The sequence below is a fragment of the Xenopus tropicalis genome, chromosome 4 (assembly GCF_000004195.4).
Source record: "Xenopus tropicalis strain Nigerian chromosome 4, UCB_Xtro_10.0, whole genome shotgun sequence".
Classification (NCBI taxonomy): domain Eukaryota; kingdom Metazoa; phylum Chordata; class Amphibia; order Anura; family Pipidae; genus Xenopus; species Xenopus tropicalis.
In genome coordinates this window covers 88,538,095-88,557,125 of record NC_030680.2, presented here as the reverse complement: position 1 = coordinate 88,557,125, position 19,031 = coordinate 88,538,095, and the positions used below count along the sequence as shown (strand labels likewise).

Sequence of the window (19,031 nt, the reverse complement as noted above, 5' to 3'; positions counted from 1 at the left end):
CAAGCTGGAAAAAAGGAGAAAATGCACAGGTTACATTGCAGATAACAGATAAGTTCTGTAGAATACAATAGTGTTTTATCTGTTATCTGCTATGTGCCTGTGCCTTTTCTCCTTTGAATGGCTGCCCCCATGGCTACACAGCAGCTTATTTATATAAATTATAGTAGACTTTCTGAAGTAAACACACAACTTTTACCAGTGCAGGGCAGCAGCACATTATATTTTAGTTACTTTTATACACTTTCATTTTTTGGTGTTACTGTTCCTTTAATGCGGGTGTCAGGGTTATTGATGGATATTGAATTCTAAATAATTTGATAGATTTGCAAAATAGTTTTCTTTGTTGTATGATTCGGCCAGCGATAATTGATAGGGTTCTTTTTTCTCATTATCTGTTGATTGTTAAAGTACTTATGTCGTGAAATGTGTTGTTTGTAAGGGTAAAGAGAGTATTTGGCTAGAAAAGAAAATTTACAAACAAGTTCCATAGGGAATACTATAAAGAAGGACTAGTACTATCTTTGATAATTTGTAAATTATGATACTGCCAAGTACAGAGAATCACATTTTTTTTCCCTACAGGAAATTTAAAACTATAAGCCAGGTTAGTTAAACTGAAGTATATACAGGATAAACTACATTTAAATGAATCCCATCCTTACTAAGTAAGTACTTATGACCAAAGGATGTTCTTGGATGGCTCAGGGAAAAAACATACAGGGAAGAGTGAAGGAGAAAATCGAGGGAAAGACCCTAGATCAAGTATTGATCTAGTTCTACAGTAGTGTATAGATTTTTGCAGAAAAGCCAGTCCCCTGCTAAATGTAGTAACACAGCTTCATTGTATTTCAATAAATTGGGAAATTTTACCAACTGACTCCACATATTGATCCTTAGACATTTGTTATTCCAGATAAAGGATTTAATGCAGTATGTCATGATTTGGAGTTTGGTAATAATTTTGGGAATAGGAACATTTCTATAAAATGTATTTGCCCTACAAAGGTGAGAGTTGATTTTTGACATTTCACTGTTTCTTCTTGTATGGTGTCTATCGATTGACGGATGTTCAACTGATGTCTTGGCACTTTGATCCTAAGTATGTAATATAGGTTTTAGATTATTTGAAGGGAAAAGTAGGTGGCCAGTCTTTGTATACGTATTGTGGCTGAACTGATCTGTTCAGTTAAAGTTTTTTTGTCTTTGCGTATTTTATTTTCTCTGCTGGCAAGTCGGTAGTTTTGAATGGTTTTGTTAGTTTAGTTTTTGTTTTTTTGTTTAGTTTTAGTTTTGTGTAGTAAAAGATATTTCTCATAAAAGGTCTTTTTTTTTTGTTCCATCTGACCCTGCATGGCTGGTTTGGCTGTAGCCCAAATCAAGCTTTGATCATCCCAGTCTTCTAAATTATCACCTATATATTATCACCTATATAATTCTCCCACTGATGGCCCTTGGACCGCATCTGTCTTGCAACCCCACTCTGTATGGCCCCCCACCCGTTTGGCTGCTGTGACGTTTACATTTTGTGTAAGCCTTAAATAGGATCAGTATGGAGATTAACTGGCCTCCTGCATTGCTCATACTCTACATGTAATACCCTGTACTGTTTACACCTTTTAGGGCCTGCATTGTTTTACCCCCTGCATTGTTCACACCTTAGGTTTAGACTGTAAGCCCCCACATTGTCCCCCCTGGCACACACAGGCAGCATAGGGCAGGCAGAGTATGGCACACACAGGCATCATAGAGCAGGCAGAGTATGGCACACAAAGGCATCATAGGACAGGCAGAGTATGGCACATACAGGCAGGGTAGGGCAGGCAGGGTACCACCTGTGTGTGCCATACTCTGCCTGCCCTATGCTGACTGTAGGGGGTAAACCTGGCAGGGGTTTGTTAGCATTTGGAAATAGTCATTACATGGTCCCTATGGAATGTAATTATGGGTTGGGGGAGCCATGTTATCCACACGGGGAGCAGAAGGCATATGGATTCAAGGGTATGTCTTAATATGATATAATTTTTTCACATATGAACGAAAGGGTGATATCCCTACATGAGCAGCAACCATTTTGGGTTTTGCTGCACTACCACCATTAATGTGGGTATGGTTTTAAAAGCTCTTGTGATAACATAGGTGTGCTTTGAAGTGGGTGCGGTTTAAAAAAGGGCAATGGTCAAAACATTTATAAGCAGCCCTCCACCATGTAGGCCAGAAACATTCTGGCCCTCCGTACCACAAAAGTTGGACAGCAATGGATTAGATCATAACATAAAATAAAAGCTAAAGCTGAATTAAAAACTGATGGTATTTACCTGCACAAAAGAACATGCAATGGTACTGCTGCGTAGTTGATTCAAGAGTGTCTCACATACTGCAACATCTGGGACACTGGTTACTCCATCAGTTATAACAATTATTCCTGTAAATTAACAGCAATATATAGACTGCATATTTGATTTGCAAGATTAGCTGCATTATACATTATATAGTAGGGGAGATATACACAAAAAAGCAAAACCTGCAACAAATTAAGTTAGCCCTTACAATTTCAGTGTAGTTAGAATAATTAAAGAAGCATATGGCAAATTGATGTTTGTATAACATTTGTGAGCAAGATTTACCTGCACTAGAGTTTGCTGGTAATAACTGTAGGGCTAGAATCCCTTGTCGGATCATACTAACAAGCCCAATATCAGCCGTTACCATGGAAACCCCAATTTTTCGTCCAGATGTTTGATTTCCATATGGAAGAATACAATCCTAAAAATGATACAAACACATGCAGGAGTTTAGTGATGATGTTTCAAGAGACAATGAGTATTCACAAAGAGTGCATGCGATTTTTATAAGGTGTGGCAGCAGAACTAAGAGTACCTCCCATAATATAGCAGCCATGCTGCATGCTGGGCAACAGTACAAGTATATGTACAAGAAATGTGGCAAGCCTTGTTATTTCTTGCTGCTGTGCTTGGCTGCATGTAGAACAGGGATGGCCAAAAAGCAGATTGTGCTCTACCAGTAGATCTTTAGCTGTGGGTAGTTGATTTAAGCAATCCAGCATGGACCAAAAACTGTTGCATCCTGGATACTTTCCACTATTTCTACGTGCAAATACATGTAAAAGAACTGTTAAGTATGTCAAAATGCTGTAAGTTGCCTCAACTTAAGAATCAACTTGCAATATACTTTATGGATAGAATAAATCACAATATAAGGTTGATACTACTAATTATTTCAGATTTTTCTCCTTTAATAATTTGAGACAACCCCTAAACTCAGATGCCAGAGCACAATGAGTTCAGGGTCCCTGACACTTCTAAAAAAAAATCCAAGATGGTTAGCCCAGTGAGAACTTTAAAGGCCTGGATCATTATTGTCATTTCTATACTAGTTTTAGGGTTTAGTTCTCCTTTAGGAGAAGGATGTCAAGGCAACTCAGGTTGGTCATCTCCTAGTTTCATAGTTTTTCTTTTGCTTTACAGTGTTGCCTAGCACCCCTTTTTTTAATTTAGCCCTGTACATTCCCTATACTCCTCCCTTTAAATTTGCTACCCAAGTGAGTTAACAGATAGTTGAGTGGAACCCAAGCTGCCACTTATTTTTCCTTGCGTTTTTCAAACACACACCATCCACAGTGTGGTATCACTTCCAAAAGACAGTGTAGAAACATGCTTATCACACCATGTTTCAGGAACTATTCCCTTTTTCAAGTAATAATAAGCCATATCACAAGTTTCCCCTCTAATTAGCCACTTAGTATGCTTCACCATCAGGCTTGCATAGTCCAATATGTAAGTGAGTTCTAGAATATGTGTTTGGAAAAGTTCTATTTGACACAAGAGTCACATTTAGCAGAAAAAAATGTGTTTAGAACAAAACTACCTGAGTAAGCGATCGATGCTGCTGCTGTAGTATCTCTGCAACTTTATTCTCAAAAGCACCCAGTTGATGGTAGACCTGCTGCAGAAATTTCTGTAACTTGTGTTCTTCTAGTTGGCAACCCTGAACCAATACCTGAGAAAAAGGAAGACAAAAGCATGTTTCAGTTCATTTTCAGTCCATTTTTTGCCTTCAGGATATGCAAGCTAGTCTAGACAAATTTCCTTACAGCCTGTATGAATGAATATCAGGTATATATTAGGAATAAACCGGTCCAAGTATCTGAAAACTATGCTTAATGCATGTATTTTCAAATAATCACTATGATAAAATTATTACCTGATGGCTCTGAAGTCCTATGATGGAAGAATATGCCTGTATAGTAACAAATATTTCAGGACGGAAAAGTGTGTTGGATCCCGGAATTCGAAAAGGTCTTAGAAGGCCCACAAGACAACGTGATAAGGAATGAAAGATCTCATCAAAAATTATCTCCCCAGTAGAGTCATCCTATTCAGAACAAAGAAAACATCTAAGGATTTGCTCATAGACTTGCACAGAATAAATGGCCACTGGTGTTTAATAATAATAACTGTGCAAAGTGTTGTCACAGTTAACAGCTGTTAACAGCTGTGAAGATAGATTATGCTGCCTACCCTTGTGCCAGACACTGCAGAAACTTCTCCCCCATAACTCAGAGGATGACTGTGTTTTTGTGAACCAATAAAAAAGTTTCCCCATCTAAGAACAAATGCTGCTGCTCATAATTTTATAAATATATCTATGAGTGTGTGGATGCTATAAAATATTACTTACACATTTAAAGCTGTTACAACCATAATTCCTTGCTTATAGTTTGTCAGGCTTGATGATTGAAAAAAGCTAATTACCACAATTCCTGTTGAAGGGCTAAGGTCCAGCTCTATTACAAAACGATACTGTCTTGCCAGAAATGTGACCGATGTGGATGGTACCAAAAGGAATGGACCAGGCTGAAAAGAATCATCAGGTTGCCAGCCATGAGGAACAATGCTCACTACTTCAAGTTCACTGTCATGCAAGCCCTAAAACCAGAATGGACAGCAAAAAAAAACAAGAGAATAATTAAAAGAGAGATGGTTATAGTAAATGAATAAACAAAACATCAGAGGTAAGTGCAGGGTAAAATAAACATTAAATGCATTGTTAGTTGTATTCACTGTATTCAGGAAAATTTACTTTTTTGTTCCTGATTGCAGATGTCTTTGAACAATGACATTACATCTAAACCTCAATTATGGTCCAAAAACAGCTCCCAGAATGCTTACCTTGTTTGTGCATTGCAGGGGACATTGGATGCTGCTGTTAGCAGCAGTTTTAGAACACTATTCCTTCACAAAAAAAGACAAAAGTTGAAGTATAGCCCTATTTTACATAGCTATATTTGACAAGCGGCTAACCATGTATTATGTTCTCTGCCTACAGGGTTAACTAGCTGGTGTCTCAGATGATATCACTTAAATGACATTAAGAGGCTTTATGATGAATGCAACAAGACAGCCCCAGCTTATAAATTGCAGTAAACGTCTCACCCATCTGGGATACATAACATCATATTACCACAATTAGCATTGGGAATATCAGCACATCAATAAAAAAATTCCAAATGTATTTTCACAAATGTCTTGCAAGTTAAGACCAGTTCTTAACCAAATTCTACAATAAACATAATGGCAAGCCCTCCATTGCATTCCGCATACCTACCAACTCAGACTCTGGAACAGGCAATATGGGCTGATGAAGGTGTGAAAGAAACCAAGCAAGACGAACATTTCGAGAGATGCGGTAATCTTTCTTCATCAGCAGGAAGACCTGGCCAGCTTCCTCCAACTAAAAATATTACAGATGAAAAGTATTACATAAAAAAATTTTATTCCACAATTATCTGATTGGAAAACGTGCAAGTAAAATCAGATATGGCCAAAGACAAACAGGAAATTACATGAACTGAACAAAGTATAAGACACAAATAGTAAAATCCACTTAACTGTATATATATTCTAATATATTGCTAATTTTATCAGGTTCTGATAAAGGTCACACAACACTGGCATTTATCTAGTGTCACACCCTCCACCCTACACTAACATTGATTATGCCTGCCTTAAAAGAAAAGTAACACTAAAAATTTTTAACTAAAAAATCTATTCTACCCTCCCCAAATAATTGCCCTATTCTGAAAACCATTTGTTATTTTGAATGCTTTAGAAGAAAACAGCGTCGGACTGGAAACCCAGGGGCCCTCCAGAAAACCTTGGACCCTAGGCCCACCCTCCAAACTATTATTCCTCCTTTCCTCGCCCAACCTCTTTATTCTCCTAGTCTCTTTTATTTACAAGCTAGCATCTATTCTTCCATCTATTTCTCCTCTTTCTTATGCAGCGATCAACTAAGCGAGTCTAGCCTGACTCCTTCCTATACAGAAATCAGGCTAGGCTCGATCAACCGATCGCCGCATAGTTGATGCATCTCCTGATACTTTCCCTGGCATCGCTGTATTGCCTTTGTTCAAATGACAGGAAGCCAAGTTTTTTACAGGTATTTTCTACTAAAGCATTCAAAATAACAAATGGTTTTCAGGATAGGGCAATTATTGGGGGAGGATAGAATAGATTTTTTAGTTTAAAATTTTTAGTGTTACTTTTCCTTTAAGGAGTTGCGTTAATTTTCGCAAATCTAAAGAAATGATATCAGTTGCAGCACAACTGCATTAGGCGCAAACACCACTTATGGCCGCAATGACACTTGCATTCTGGGAGAAAACGCTGTACTGAGGAAGAAAACATGGCAATTGCAAAGGAAATTGCACTTTGCTCACTGCATCTTTGGGGGTAAGTGAACCCTATATATTTTGTGTGGGGGTCCCCTTCTACATATAGCAATACATTTTAAACCATTAAGTTGGGGTGCAATTAGGATATGGTCACAAAACTCATACAAAGACAATAGGTCCTCTGCACTCACTCATATATATATATATATATATATATATATATATATATATATTATATTTTACAGTCATGGCCAAAATTGTTGGCACCCCAGAAATGTTTTCCAGAAAATCAAGTATTTCTCACAGAAAAGTATTGCAGTAACACCTGTTTTGCTATACACATGTTTATTCCCTTTGTGTGTATTGGAACAGAACAAAAAAGGGAGGAAAAAAAGCAAATTGGACATAATGTCACACAAAACTCCAAAAATGGGCTGGACAAAATTATTGGCACCCTTAACTTAATATTTGGTTGCACACCATTTGGAAAAAATAACTGAAATCAGTCGCTTCCTATGACAATTAATAAGCTTCTTACACCTCTCACCACTTTACCTTTGCAAACCGCTCCAGGTCTCTCTTATTGTAATAATAAAACAGAACATTGTACTTAATCCCAACTATCAAGTTTTATATAAGGTATCCTTACTGGAGGCAAAACAAGCCTATTGGGTTTGTTAAATATTTAAATGATTTTTAGCAGACAAGTTATGGAGATCCAAAATTATAGAAAGACCCCTTATCCGGAAAGCTCCAGGTTCTGGATAACAGGTCCCATACTTGTATATAATATTCCAATAAACTATATCAACAGTTCCTTCTTTTTTGTTGTTTTACAGGTGGGGGCAGCAGAGGATCTAATTTGGTTTCTTGGTAATATACGGTCACACCCTTACTTTATTTAAATAGTCATGTTCTCTCAAAGGACATTCAACCAGTCTGGTCTCCCTAAAAAACATTTCCTTCTTGTATTGTAAGGACTTTTTTTTAACCCACTGGACTGACCAGCCTTATATAAAGTTAATTATACTATTACCACAAAAGGTGAGCACCACCACAATGACAAAGACTAAAATTAATCAAGAAGGTGTGCAAGATCATAATTATATGAACCTATTATTTTGCAAAAGAAAAAAAAGTATGACCATAAAGATGCACCTTCCCTTCTTGGATTGTCCAAGACAAAGTTCCTCATTAAAATATAACTCCATGCACACCATGAGTAGGTGTAATAACATAAAATCTGAAAAAAATAAAATATATATATATATATATATATACACACACACGTGGAATACTGGATTATATATTAGATTCCTGAACCACTATAACTCTGATCACTATCTAAAAAATTGGCTTAAAAATCCTGCCATCAATGTGTGAAATCACACCAAATCAAACCCACACACATTCCATACAGTGACCCAATACCACGCTCACCAGTAATAAGTCTCAGTGGCAAGAAATAGGTCAAACCTGCCCCTCATGCAAACAACTCCCCAGTGCCTAGTACTTACAAAGAAAAGCTCCCCATCAGGTAGATAATAAAAAAAGAGAGAGACCCTGCCTGATTTGAAACTTTTGTAAGTACAGGTATAGGACCCATTATCCAGAATGCTCGGGACCAAGGGTATTCCGGATAAGGGGTCTTTCCGTAATTTGGATCTCCATACCTTAAGTCTACTAAAAAATCAACAAAATGTTAATTAAACCCAATCGATTGTTTTGCATACAATAAGGATTATTTATATCTCAGATTGGATCAATTACAAGGTACTGTTTTATTACTACAGAGAAAAAGGAAATCAGTTTTAAAATTCTAAATTATTTGATTAAAATGGACTCTATGGGAGACGGGCTTTCCGTAATTCTGAGCTTTCTGGATAACGGGTTTCCGGATAAGGGATCCCATACCTGTACTAGGCACTGGGGAGTTGATGCACAGAAATATTACCATTCCTCTGTGTTTATGGCCAGCATCCTTTGTCCTTTCCCTGGGACTTTATAATTTCTTGTGTTCCTACTGCTAATGACAGCATTGACATCTGGAGTACTACAGAAAATTACCTGGGAAAAATGTCCACTAAAAACAGCCATTTTCTATTTCCTAAACTAGGTCCCAAAAGTATTGGTCCCTTTACTATCAATGAGATCAGTGTCCTGCTGCTATCCATCTCCAACTCATGAAATGTACATTCCAATATGTTTCATGGGTCCCTTGAAAAGCTTGCTATATCTAATCGATTATTCCATGCAATAATCACCTGCTCCTGTCATTGTGGATGATTAGGACTATAGACTCTCCACAGGATTCTTACAGTATCCTATATATTGATAGGGCTTTGGTCCTGAGGAACTTTCCTGCATCGAACAGTTTGATGTCCATGCTCCTTTTTTAATGAGAAAATTTTCCTTCCTGGGGGAGAGGGCACAACGATCCTGTAACATCAGTACACTGGTGTGCCTGCCAAATATCGCAGCTTCAGATTCAAAACAAAACTGTGTCAGGGACCCCAGTCCAATGCATATATGTAGGTCTTAGCTCTCTCACACTATGACTGCTACACGCTGTCTCCATGATTTAAATAATAGCTTGTTTACACACTGCATGTAAAATGTATGGCTATGCTCTTTTCAGGTCCCCTAAGATCTGCATATAAGGAATTCCACATAAGTTGGTTTTATAAATAGGGTTGAAAAAATGTTTTGATTACCTGACTGCTTATTACTAAAATAAAAAAAAGATTATTCAGAATCAAATTATCTGCATTTGTCATTTAAAGAACTGACTTCCGAAGATCTAGTCAGATCTACACACAGTGTGGACATTTGCAGTGACATCCTGGGATTTTCCTGGTTACACTTTACATTCTGTTGGAGCTGTGGGGCTAGGCAAAAAGAAAAGCAGTCATTGACTAAAGAAAATGCTGCTGCAATCTCAGATTCATTAAGTTTTATACAAGAAGCTTGGCTCTTTAGGTTAAATATAATATGTATTTATACCTCTCAATCATGGGGACTGCACACATGTCCAGTAAGAAGTAGTCTTCCTGGATACACATGTATCCCATCCTGATCCCAATATGCCAATGAAAATTCTCTTTGAATGAACAGCCTTGAATTGCTTCAGAAGCAGTTAATATACTTTATACTGTGTTAGGGCACAATGTTCTTCACTGTAGAGTACCTAGCCGCACAGGTTACCATTTAGAAGAAACCAAGAGCATACAGGGCATTGCACTGCAAACATTATACTACTGACTGGCGTCACCTCACTCTGTAAACACTTAACGTTACCTCTAGTACCTTGAACCCGTCTCCCAGTAAGAATCGATGTGGTAAAAAAAAAAAAACTTAACTGAAGAACACTAAAATGTTCTTCTGCCAACAGTTTCAACATTACTAATTAGCAAGTGTTATTGACATTATGGACGCAGAAGAGAAGCAGAAAGCACAAGAAAATACTTTTCCTGTCTAAACCAAATCCTTTTTAGTAACAGTAAAGTTCAACGGAGCACATTTATCAGTATTCAAATTTGCATTTTCAAACTCTATTTTCCAATAAGTATCAGATGGAAAAAAAAATTTTGAGCTTCATTGAAACTGAATGGAACAATGCAATTTATATTCATTTTAAAGGAGAAGGAAAGGTTAAATCACTAGGGGTTGCCAAATGTTAAGCACCCGGCAGTAACTGTAATCACTTACCTGAAACCCCAGCCGGTGCACCAGCCCAGGGAAAATGCAGATGAGCCTCTACCTTCTGCTTTTGCAGGTGTCCCCGGGACCAGTGCATGCGCAGTTGAACAGAAAAGCCAGCTTTTTTTGTTCAAGTTCAGCTTTTCGCTCTACCGCGCATGCACGAAGATAGAAGGAGATAGAGGAACACTTGCATACATACTGGCCGGTGGGCCAGGGGTTTCAGGTTAGCAATTACAATCGCTTATACACAGACAGACAATCCACCTATTGGGCCCAAACCCTAAGGGGCACATTCATGAAAACACGAGTTCGAATCCCGAATGGGATAAATTCGGATTGGATACAATAATTTCTTAAGATCACAAATATCACGAATAAGCTTCCGAAAAATTCATATTAGTCACGATAATATCGTATCGGGAAATTTTCATACCGAACGATTGTAAAATGCAGGAAAACCTTTCCGACTCCTTCTGTGCATGATTTTGGAAGCCTCCCATAGGAATCAATGGCACTGTGCAGCTCCAACCTGGCCTGAGGAAAGTCACGATAACGAAGCTTGAATAAATCCAAAACTTTCGTACTCGGCGCGACAATACGATTTTATCACACACATTTTGTTGCAAAGTACGAAAAAGTCGCCGAAAATACGCTTGCGGTATCCGAACGAACGTTCAGAGCGTTCGTGGATTAGTAAATGCCCCCCTAAGTGTGAGTCTCCCCTCAAGTCGTTATTGCATCAGCTACCGAGGTAAGCACTAAGGAACTCCTGTTCCAAATATAAATACATATGGCAAACTCTGCACTGAACTAAACTAGCTATACACTGAGGTTGGCAATACCAGACTGATCACAATAACAGCAATACAGGCTACTGGGGTGAGGACCACATCAATCATCGCTTGCCCAAATTTTGGCCAGATAGGACCATCCAAGTGCCCCATACATGGGCAGATAGCTGCCGACTGCCTAAATGAAGGAGGAGAATCAGAAGCTAAAATCTGCTAGTATATGGCGACAACCAGTCGTACTATCAATCTTAATTCTTGTGACAGGACATAAAATAATAGAATATTTATTAATTTTAAAAAGTAGTTCTGTTTAGCCCTCTGGTTGACAGGTCAACACTGATAGCTATAAGAGCCAAAATTTTGATTTGATAACTGGAGTTTTGGCTCTTAAAGTTACCAGGAATGGCTTTTTGCTCGCTCTGGTAACTTGTGGGCGACGTCACCTGAGGCAAGATTCTTAACGTGGCTTATATATACAGTCTATTCAGGAGCAACTAATCAAACAACACCTACCACAAGTATATGTAATTGCAATGTATTGCAGCTTCTGGAAAACATAGGGTAGCCCATGTGGTATTGTCCTCATCATCTCCTATCTAAATGTGTCTATAGGTGGCCATACACGCTAAGATTTTTCTCTTCCTAAAGACAAATTTGAGTGCTATCCAAAAAATCAGTAGAATTATCGGAAGGTTAGTGGGCACTCAACGATCGTACATCTAGAGATTTTTCATCTGTCAGAAAATCGATCAGGCAGGTTTGAAAACTTTTAACAATGTAATGTATCCATTGTCCAACTGTTTGCAGGGTCAAGCAGGTAGCTACCCACAGTTTTCAAATGAACAAATCCATTACACAAAACAATCGTTTTAGGATAAGCTTGGTCCTATGATAAGGAAAAGATTGTGTATGGCCATGTTATGTTACTTGCTGTCATACACCTGCTGTTCCCATAGAGAAAGAACTGGCTGAACTGGACACGTCATTCTCTTCCTAAGCATTAACAGATTTCACAAGAAAGGCAATAAAATCTGGATATATGTAAATAAATCTGAATAAATATTCAAAGGTTAAAGTCTTGTCTTGTGTTTACTGAAAGAAAATACAGAATAGTTGCAGTAGATTATGCATTTTTAATATTTTCTTAATAATAAGAACAGATATGGGATTCCTTACCCAGAAAACCAAGTCCATTTAAGCAAATAATTTTGGTATTTAAAAATGATTTCCTTTTTTCTGTAATGATAAAAAAATCCATAACACAAGAAAAAGGGAAAGTTGTGCTCAACCACTAAATTGTAAACCATTAGGCGGGGGTGCAATGAGGCTGTGACCACAAAATACATATAAACAACCGCAAAAGATCCTCTGCACTCACCCATTATCAATATGTAGAAATAGGACATTAGGACATTTCTGTGCATTCAGCTACTAAGAAATGCCTTCCCCCCCAGACCCAAAAGAGGGATTGTTTGTCCATACATTGCAATATTCAGTACTTCAAGCTGGCCAACTACGCCAAAGTCATCCCTTCTGGCCAGATGTGCTTAGTTCATAACAAAGTAAGGCTATGACAATGGGAGCCATATTTCCTTAAAGGAGAATGCAAGTCAAAATTTAAAAAGCATACTGCCCAATAGTCTTAGATTTACTTTTAATTTATATTAACCTTTCATTGTCCTTTAAGGCTAATGCCACACGAGGCGTAGGGCAGATATTTCGGCAAGCGGAAAAGTGATTGCTGAAAATTCAGCCCTATGCCTCCTACATGTTCCTGCACCCAGGCAGTGGTTTGAATGAGAGACTGGAATATGAATAGGAGGGGGGCTAAATAAAAATAAAAAGTACTATATATTAGTAATAATGTAAGCTCACAGTAGCTGATGGGGTCAGTGATTCCCATTTGAAAGCTGAAGAGATGAAGAAAAGGAAGGCAAGTAATTAAAAACCTATAAAAAAATAAACAATAACGACCAAATAAAAAAAGTTGCTAGGAATAGGGCATTCTATACAATATTAAAAGTCAACTTAAACCATCACTTTAAGGCAAAATGGTTGTTTACCATGAGAGCATGCAATGATTGGCCTGGTGATGTTGTGATGTGTGCTGCTTGCTGAATATTGCAGTGGTCTCACACAGACCATTCAACAGCTTTTTTGGCACAAAAATAAAATGTGACCGACCCATTCCCCACATTGAACACATTTATAGTTTAGATTCTCTAAGTCTTTATCACAAGTAAATAGAATATTGCCAGTAGCCCTCTCATGAAATAGAACAGCATTCAATATACTTGTATGCTGTATTCTTTATTATGCCTGAGGACAATGCACGACACAACACAGTATTTGGATTTATTATTACCACTTCGCTGGAATGCATTTACCTCTTAAGTGAAAAAGTAAAATTGTGCTATCGAATGATAACAAGATAAATCACATATTCTTAATAAGTCACTAATTAATTTGCACAATTCAGCTACATCTCCACAAAAAAGGCACAGACAGCTTTCAAGTAGCAGCTTATGCAATACCAGTGAGCCATGCATTCTGTGGTCAAATTAAAAACATTTTTTTTGTTTGAATTTTTTGTAGTAGCTTTAAACCACAGTGCTCCACATTACAGAAAGAATCATTTTCACAGACTAACATAGGTCTCAAGCATTCTGGATAATAAATCCCATGTATAGTTGCCACCTGTTTGGTTTTTAACCACACAATCCAGTTTTCACATCAACAAAGCTCTAACAGTATGATCCCTTGTTATGTCATTGCCCCACCAACACATCCCATTGCCCCACCAACACATCCCAAGCTCTGCCCTGGATGTCCAATGCCCCACCCCAACCTTAACACCTGATCTCTTTCATTAGGGCTCTGCTAAACAAAAACATTCATCAATACCAGCCATACCTCCATGTTTTATTTTGAGGGTATCAGCGGCTTATTGCCTCAATGGGTAGTTAGTCCTCTGATTTGTTTAGAACCAGTTTTTAGAATTTGCATTGCAATTTTAAGCCCATGTCTCAAGGCACACCTATAATTTAAATACATTTCAATTAGATGGATAACAATTGAATAAAACTGCTAACTTTGCATGCTTTCTACCCCAAGCCAATGCCCAGCCAGGGCAATTTCTTTGGGAACAAATTGCCAATAATAGTAAAATCTAAAATTGGGAATATGGGAAATGTATGGGAGCTGTGCTCCAACAGAACATACCCTAAGCTCCACAGAAAAAGAGCACGAGCTTGTTCTAAAAAAAAAAAAAAAAAAAAAAAAATCAATTTTATTCCCCTGGGGCGTTTGATAAACTGGTCACCTCCTGTGAATATTAATTTCTTTGTCCTTTAAAGGAAAATTGTACTCCCAGAATGAATACTAAACCAATAGATAGGCTATTTAATACACATAACAATAAATATTGCCCTGTTGCATCCTTTTTCTTGAACCACCATTTAGTGATGGGCTGTGTGCTCCCTCAGAGATCACCTGACCAGAAATAACGCAGCTCTAAACTGTAACAGGAAGTTGTATGAAAGTAAAAGACAGAACTCTGTCCATGAATTGGCTGATGGGGCCTAGCAGTATGTGTGCCCTTGGTTTGTTTGTGTGCACCATGAATCAAATGATCCCAGGGAGTCCTTAGTACTTAAAATGATAATTTTCTATTTAAGAATACCCAATGGCACATACTACTAAAATGTACCATTTTATGAAAATGGTTTGTTTCGATGAAACTCGTTTTACATATGAGCTATTTTATATAATATATTTTAAAATAGATCTACAATGTTCAGGGGTATAAGTTTGAGTTTAGATAAGTGCAAATCTATAGATGTGTAGCAAACTCAAAGTCAAAGTCAAGTAATGTCAAATTTTCTTACAGCTATTTATTCTGTGATAAACATTTGAGATAGTAAAAGTCTCCCTTATCCCAAGTGTCAAAGGAAAGCTGCACTCACAGGTCTTATTTTGAACAAAAGGATTAATAAAATGTAAAAGGTAACATTTTGGCTGTAAAGGTCCCCATACACCTACGGGTGGGCGATATCAGGAAACTTGTAGATTAAAAAAATAAATAATTTGATCGTTTGGCCCCAGGCAATTGGGCAGTCGGTTCGGGGACCACATCAACGAGCCGATGCGGTCCCCGATCCGACTGAATTTTCTAACCTGGCCGATTGATATCTGGGCAATTTTAGGTCAGATATCGGTCAGGCAGGCCCCTCGTTTCTGCCCCTACACAGGCTGATAGGCTGCCGAATCGGTCCAAGGGACCGATATCAGCAGCTACTATCGCCCCGTGTATGGGGATCTTTACAGCAGTCTCTCAAATCAGTATGTTTTTGAGGCAGGCAAATGCATCATTATTTTAAAAATTATAAGCCAGGATAAAAAATTATTTGTTCCAAACTAAAACCAGGACGGCAAATGAAAACAAGATGCTTCAATAAATTTCCTTTGATCTTCTTCCTCGGTTTAAAGGGGAACTCCAGCTTCCAAACCAAAATATGTTAAGTGCCCCACACAACACAGAAACCCTTAATATAAATATCACTGTAATATGTTCTTTCAAAAGTATAAACAGGTATCATTTATATATGCTAAAATCCAGCTGCAAAATTGTTCTACTCTTTCTGCATCCTTGAAGTCCTAAAGGGGAGAAGGGACTAAAACACTGATATTACAAATTGTAACAACTTCTCCACAGCTTACAGACAGCATGCAGGATCTAAATACACCACACTGCAATGTTCCTTTCCTTACTGACATCATGTCGACTAATGTTACATTTTTTGTGTCTCAAAGTAGTCAGCCAGTTCAACAGGAGAAAAGGGGGCTAGGCTTAAAGGACAAGGAAAGGTTAATATAAATTGAAAGTAAGTCTAAAGGCATTATTTTTAAGTACTTACTGCATATCTAAATTCCCAGATCCCTGCTTGCTTCTCTGAGATATGGTGCTGGCAGCCAACAGCAGTGTGAAGACTACAGTGACATCACTGAAATCTTTCTCCCCTTCCTGTAGGCTGCCAGCGGCAGCCTTCAGTAGCACTGCACATGTGCGTAACTTGATCCTGTCTCCTGTTTTGAGCTACACATGCCCACCAGCCAATCAGAAGCGGATCTGCCACAGGGGGGGGGAGGGAATGAAACACATGCACAGTATGAAGCAAGGAGGGAAAGGAAGGGAGAATACCTTTTTACAGATGGCTGCCTGTTCTAGAAAACAGATAAAAAATGTGAAGTAAGTGTGACTGAGTAAATATTTGATTAGATGAGCCAAAAGTGTGGTGTTTTTACTAAACAATAGGAGGACTATTGGGCAGTATGCTTTTTAAATTTTGCATTCTCCTTTAAGTACTGTTCCAACCCATATTATTACATTGAAAATCAAGAAAAGGCTGCATATTTTTTTTTAATTGTTGTGTTTGTGTGAAGTTCCCCTGTAATCTAAATAACAGCTTGCTTTTGAGCATCAGTATTACAAAACTAAGGCTGATGCCACAGTGAAGATTCTCAGCCTATGGATAAACGGAGGCTGAAAATTCACCCTTAAGCTTCAAAAAAAAAAAAACGGAAAGTCACGATAACGAAGCTTTAAAGAATCCAGAACTTTCGTACTTGGTTCAACAAATACAATTTTGTTGCACAAATTGTTGCGTAAATTGTCGTAAAGTACGAAAAAGTTGCTCAAATTAACAAAAAAGTCGAAAAAAATGCGCACAGTACAAAAAAATGTGCACCTAAGTAGAATGTGTTGTGAAACGGAGTAAGTAAACCAAAAGGGCATGTCAGGCATGTCAAATACAGGCGCCCGCCCCCCATCTCTTTAAAGGTGGCCATACACAGGAAGATTTTAGTTGCCAATTCGGCCTACCTGAATGAGATCTGGCCTAAAAGACTGTGCAGATTTCAACCAGGCAGGTTTGATTTCCATCGGATCGGGGACAGCATTGGCTTGTTTATGTGGTCCCCAATCCAACAAAGCCTATGCCCCTTGTTGTAATTCGATCATTTGGCCCTACTATTTAGTAATAAGAAGGGAGGAATACAGACTAATATTGGAAAGATATATCAATAGATTTATGGTGTCTGGTACAGACAGTATGTAAATATCATACATGAACAAACAATAGTGAGATATATATGTACAGGTACACAAATAAAGCATACCCTACAACTTGAGATACCATGGGGTGATTTCAAAGGTAGTAAAATGACTAAACAGTAGCAACTGATTTACTAACAGTTTTCATCCTCTTTTTCTTGGGAAAATAGGGTTTTTTTCTGATATTTTTTTCCCCTGCAGGTTAAAAGATCTGTCTGCCAAGCAATTCTTTCCCACAGATGTCCATTATAAAAAATAAAAAAATAAAAAATGGCACACAACGCAAGCAAAAATCAAAAACTTTTAAATTAAGATTTTAATAGAAAACTTGCTACAATGTAACCATAACATTACATGGCTTCAAGCCACATCTGAGCAGGCAAACCTGGAGGAAAATTGCTTTTGTTAGCAGTATTTTTGAGGGTAAAACCATACTCCATTTATCTATTCATACGTAGGAATATTTGAACTTCTGAATGCCATTCTAAAAGTGATCATACACACGTGGATGTCTCCCTTTGGAAATCACGTGGAAATCTCCCTTGTCACGGGCGACTAATCTCCCCGATATGCCATCCCACTGGCTAGAACGTAAATCACCGGTGGGATGGCACACGCGGTGCAGCGATTTGCCAAAATTGTTGAAGTTGCATTGAGAGGAAACTTCGCTGATTTTGGCGCCGCATATGCCATCCCATCAGCGATTTACATTCTAGCCAGTGGGAAGGCATATCGGGGAGATTTGTCATGCAGCGACTAATCTCCCCGTCTGTCACAGCCCTTAAACTGCAGATTTAGGCCCTTCAGACTGATTCGGCAGCTCAGCCATGGGGCCTTCCATTGGGCCTACCCAACTGATATCTCCCAGAAAATCCACCAGACATTGATAGTCAGGTTTGATTCAAGGACTGCGTCAGCTGATTGCCTGTGGCCAATCAACTGGATTAGCCCAATATCACTCACCTTAGCTGGGCATATTGGGGGAAAGATACGCTGGTTTGACAACCTTGGCAAACAAGCAGATTTTATGGCGTATAGCCGGCTTTACTTTGATTTCCACAGCAAAAAAAAATGATCAAATGTTGGTAAAATGCTTCCACATGAGTTGTATATATAAACATGCATGTGTTATCTGCCTTAGTATTTGCATGACACAATACAGATATTTCATTAAGAGCATAGGAAGTTCGGCAAAACATCCATTTGGTTCATAAGAAACTTAAGGGTCGCACATCTCAAGTGGGGACAAATTGCCTGCTCCAAGAGCAAGCAGAAGCCACACAACAGGATGTCCTGAGACAACATATGACTGATTTCTCCAAACTACAATAAAAACTCTGCTTTTCTCGGAACAGCAGCTCTATGCATGTTCCCATAGCTTGGTGCAGTGACTTATAGTGTAACTGCTAGCAAGCCACAGTTTAATAATCCCTAGGATGTTCGGAATCAGCCAAAGGGGGCTTACTCAGGTACAGACGTGTAATGTGTGGCCGTCACTTTAAGGAAGGAGTGGCTACAACAGACCGGCTACAAATAGCGGCGTATACTTTCGCATGTACTTAATATGTACACAATCCCCTCTTTGTACCTCTGTATCTCCTTTTTCTGCCATGTCCCCAGAAGTTTCCCCCCACCCCTGTCTTCGGGTCTGGGGGGCGGATAGGCATTCGAGACTGGAGTACACAAGTCCTACCCCCTCTGACCCGGAATTACTCTTTTTTTTCCAGAGGCG

At 38.4% G+C, this 19,031-nt stretch overlaps 1 protein-coding gene across 7 annotated transcripts in view; it reads right to left on the bottom strand.

Annotated features, from left to right (window-relative positions):
• The window catches only part of szt2 (SZT2, KICSTOR complex subunit), a 113,807-nt gene extending 94,804 nt beyond the window's left edge, over nt 1–19,003 (bottom strand). For all 7 annotated transcript variants that reach the window (XM_031900918.1, XM_031900920.1, XM_031900921.1 and 4 more), the window contains exons 1-7: nt 18,888–19,003; nt 5,626–5,751; nt 4,773–4,946; nt 4,222–4,392; nt 3,886–4,017; nt 2,625–2,763; nt 2,316–2,422 (exon numbers count right to left, since the gene is read on the bottom strand). In XM_031900918.1, the coding sequence (XP_031756778.1) occupies nt 2,316–2,422; nt 2,625–2,763; nt 3,886–4,017; nt 4,222–4,392; nt 4,773–4,946; nt 5,626–5,751; nt 18,888–18,911 (873 nt within the window). In that variant the 5' untranslated portion in view covers nt 18,912–19,003. The remainder of the gene's footprint in view (nt 1–2,315; nt 2,423–2,624; nt 2,764–3,885; nt 4,018–4,221; nt 4,393–4,772; nt 4,947–5,625; nt 5,752–18,887) is intronic.
• Between the last annotated feature and the right edge of the window lie 28 nt (nt 19,004–19,031).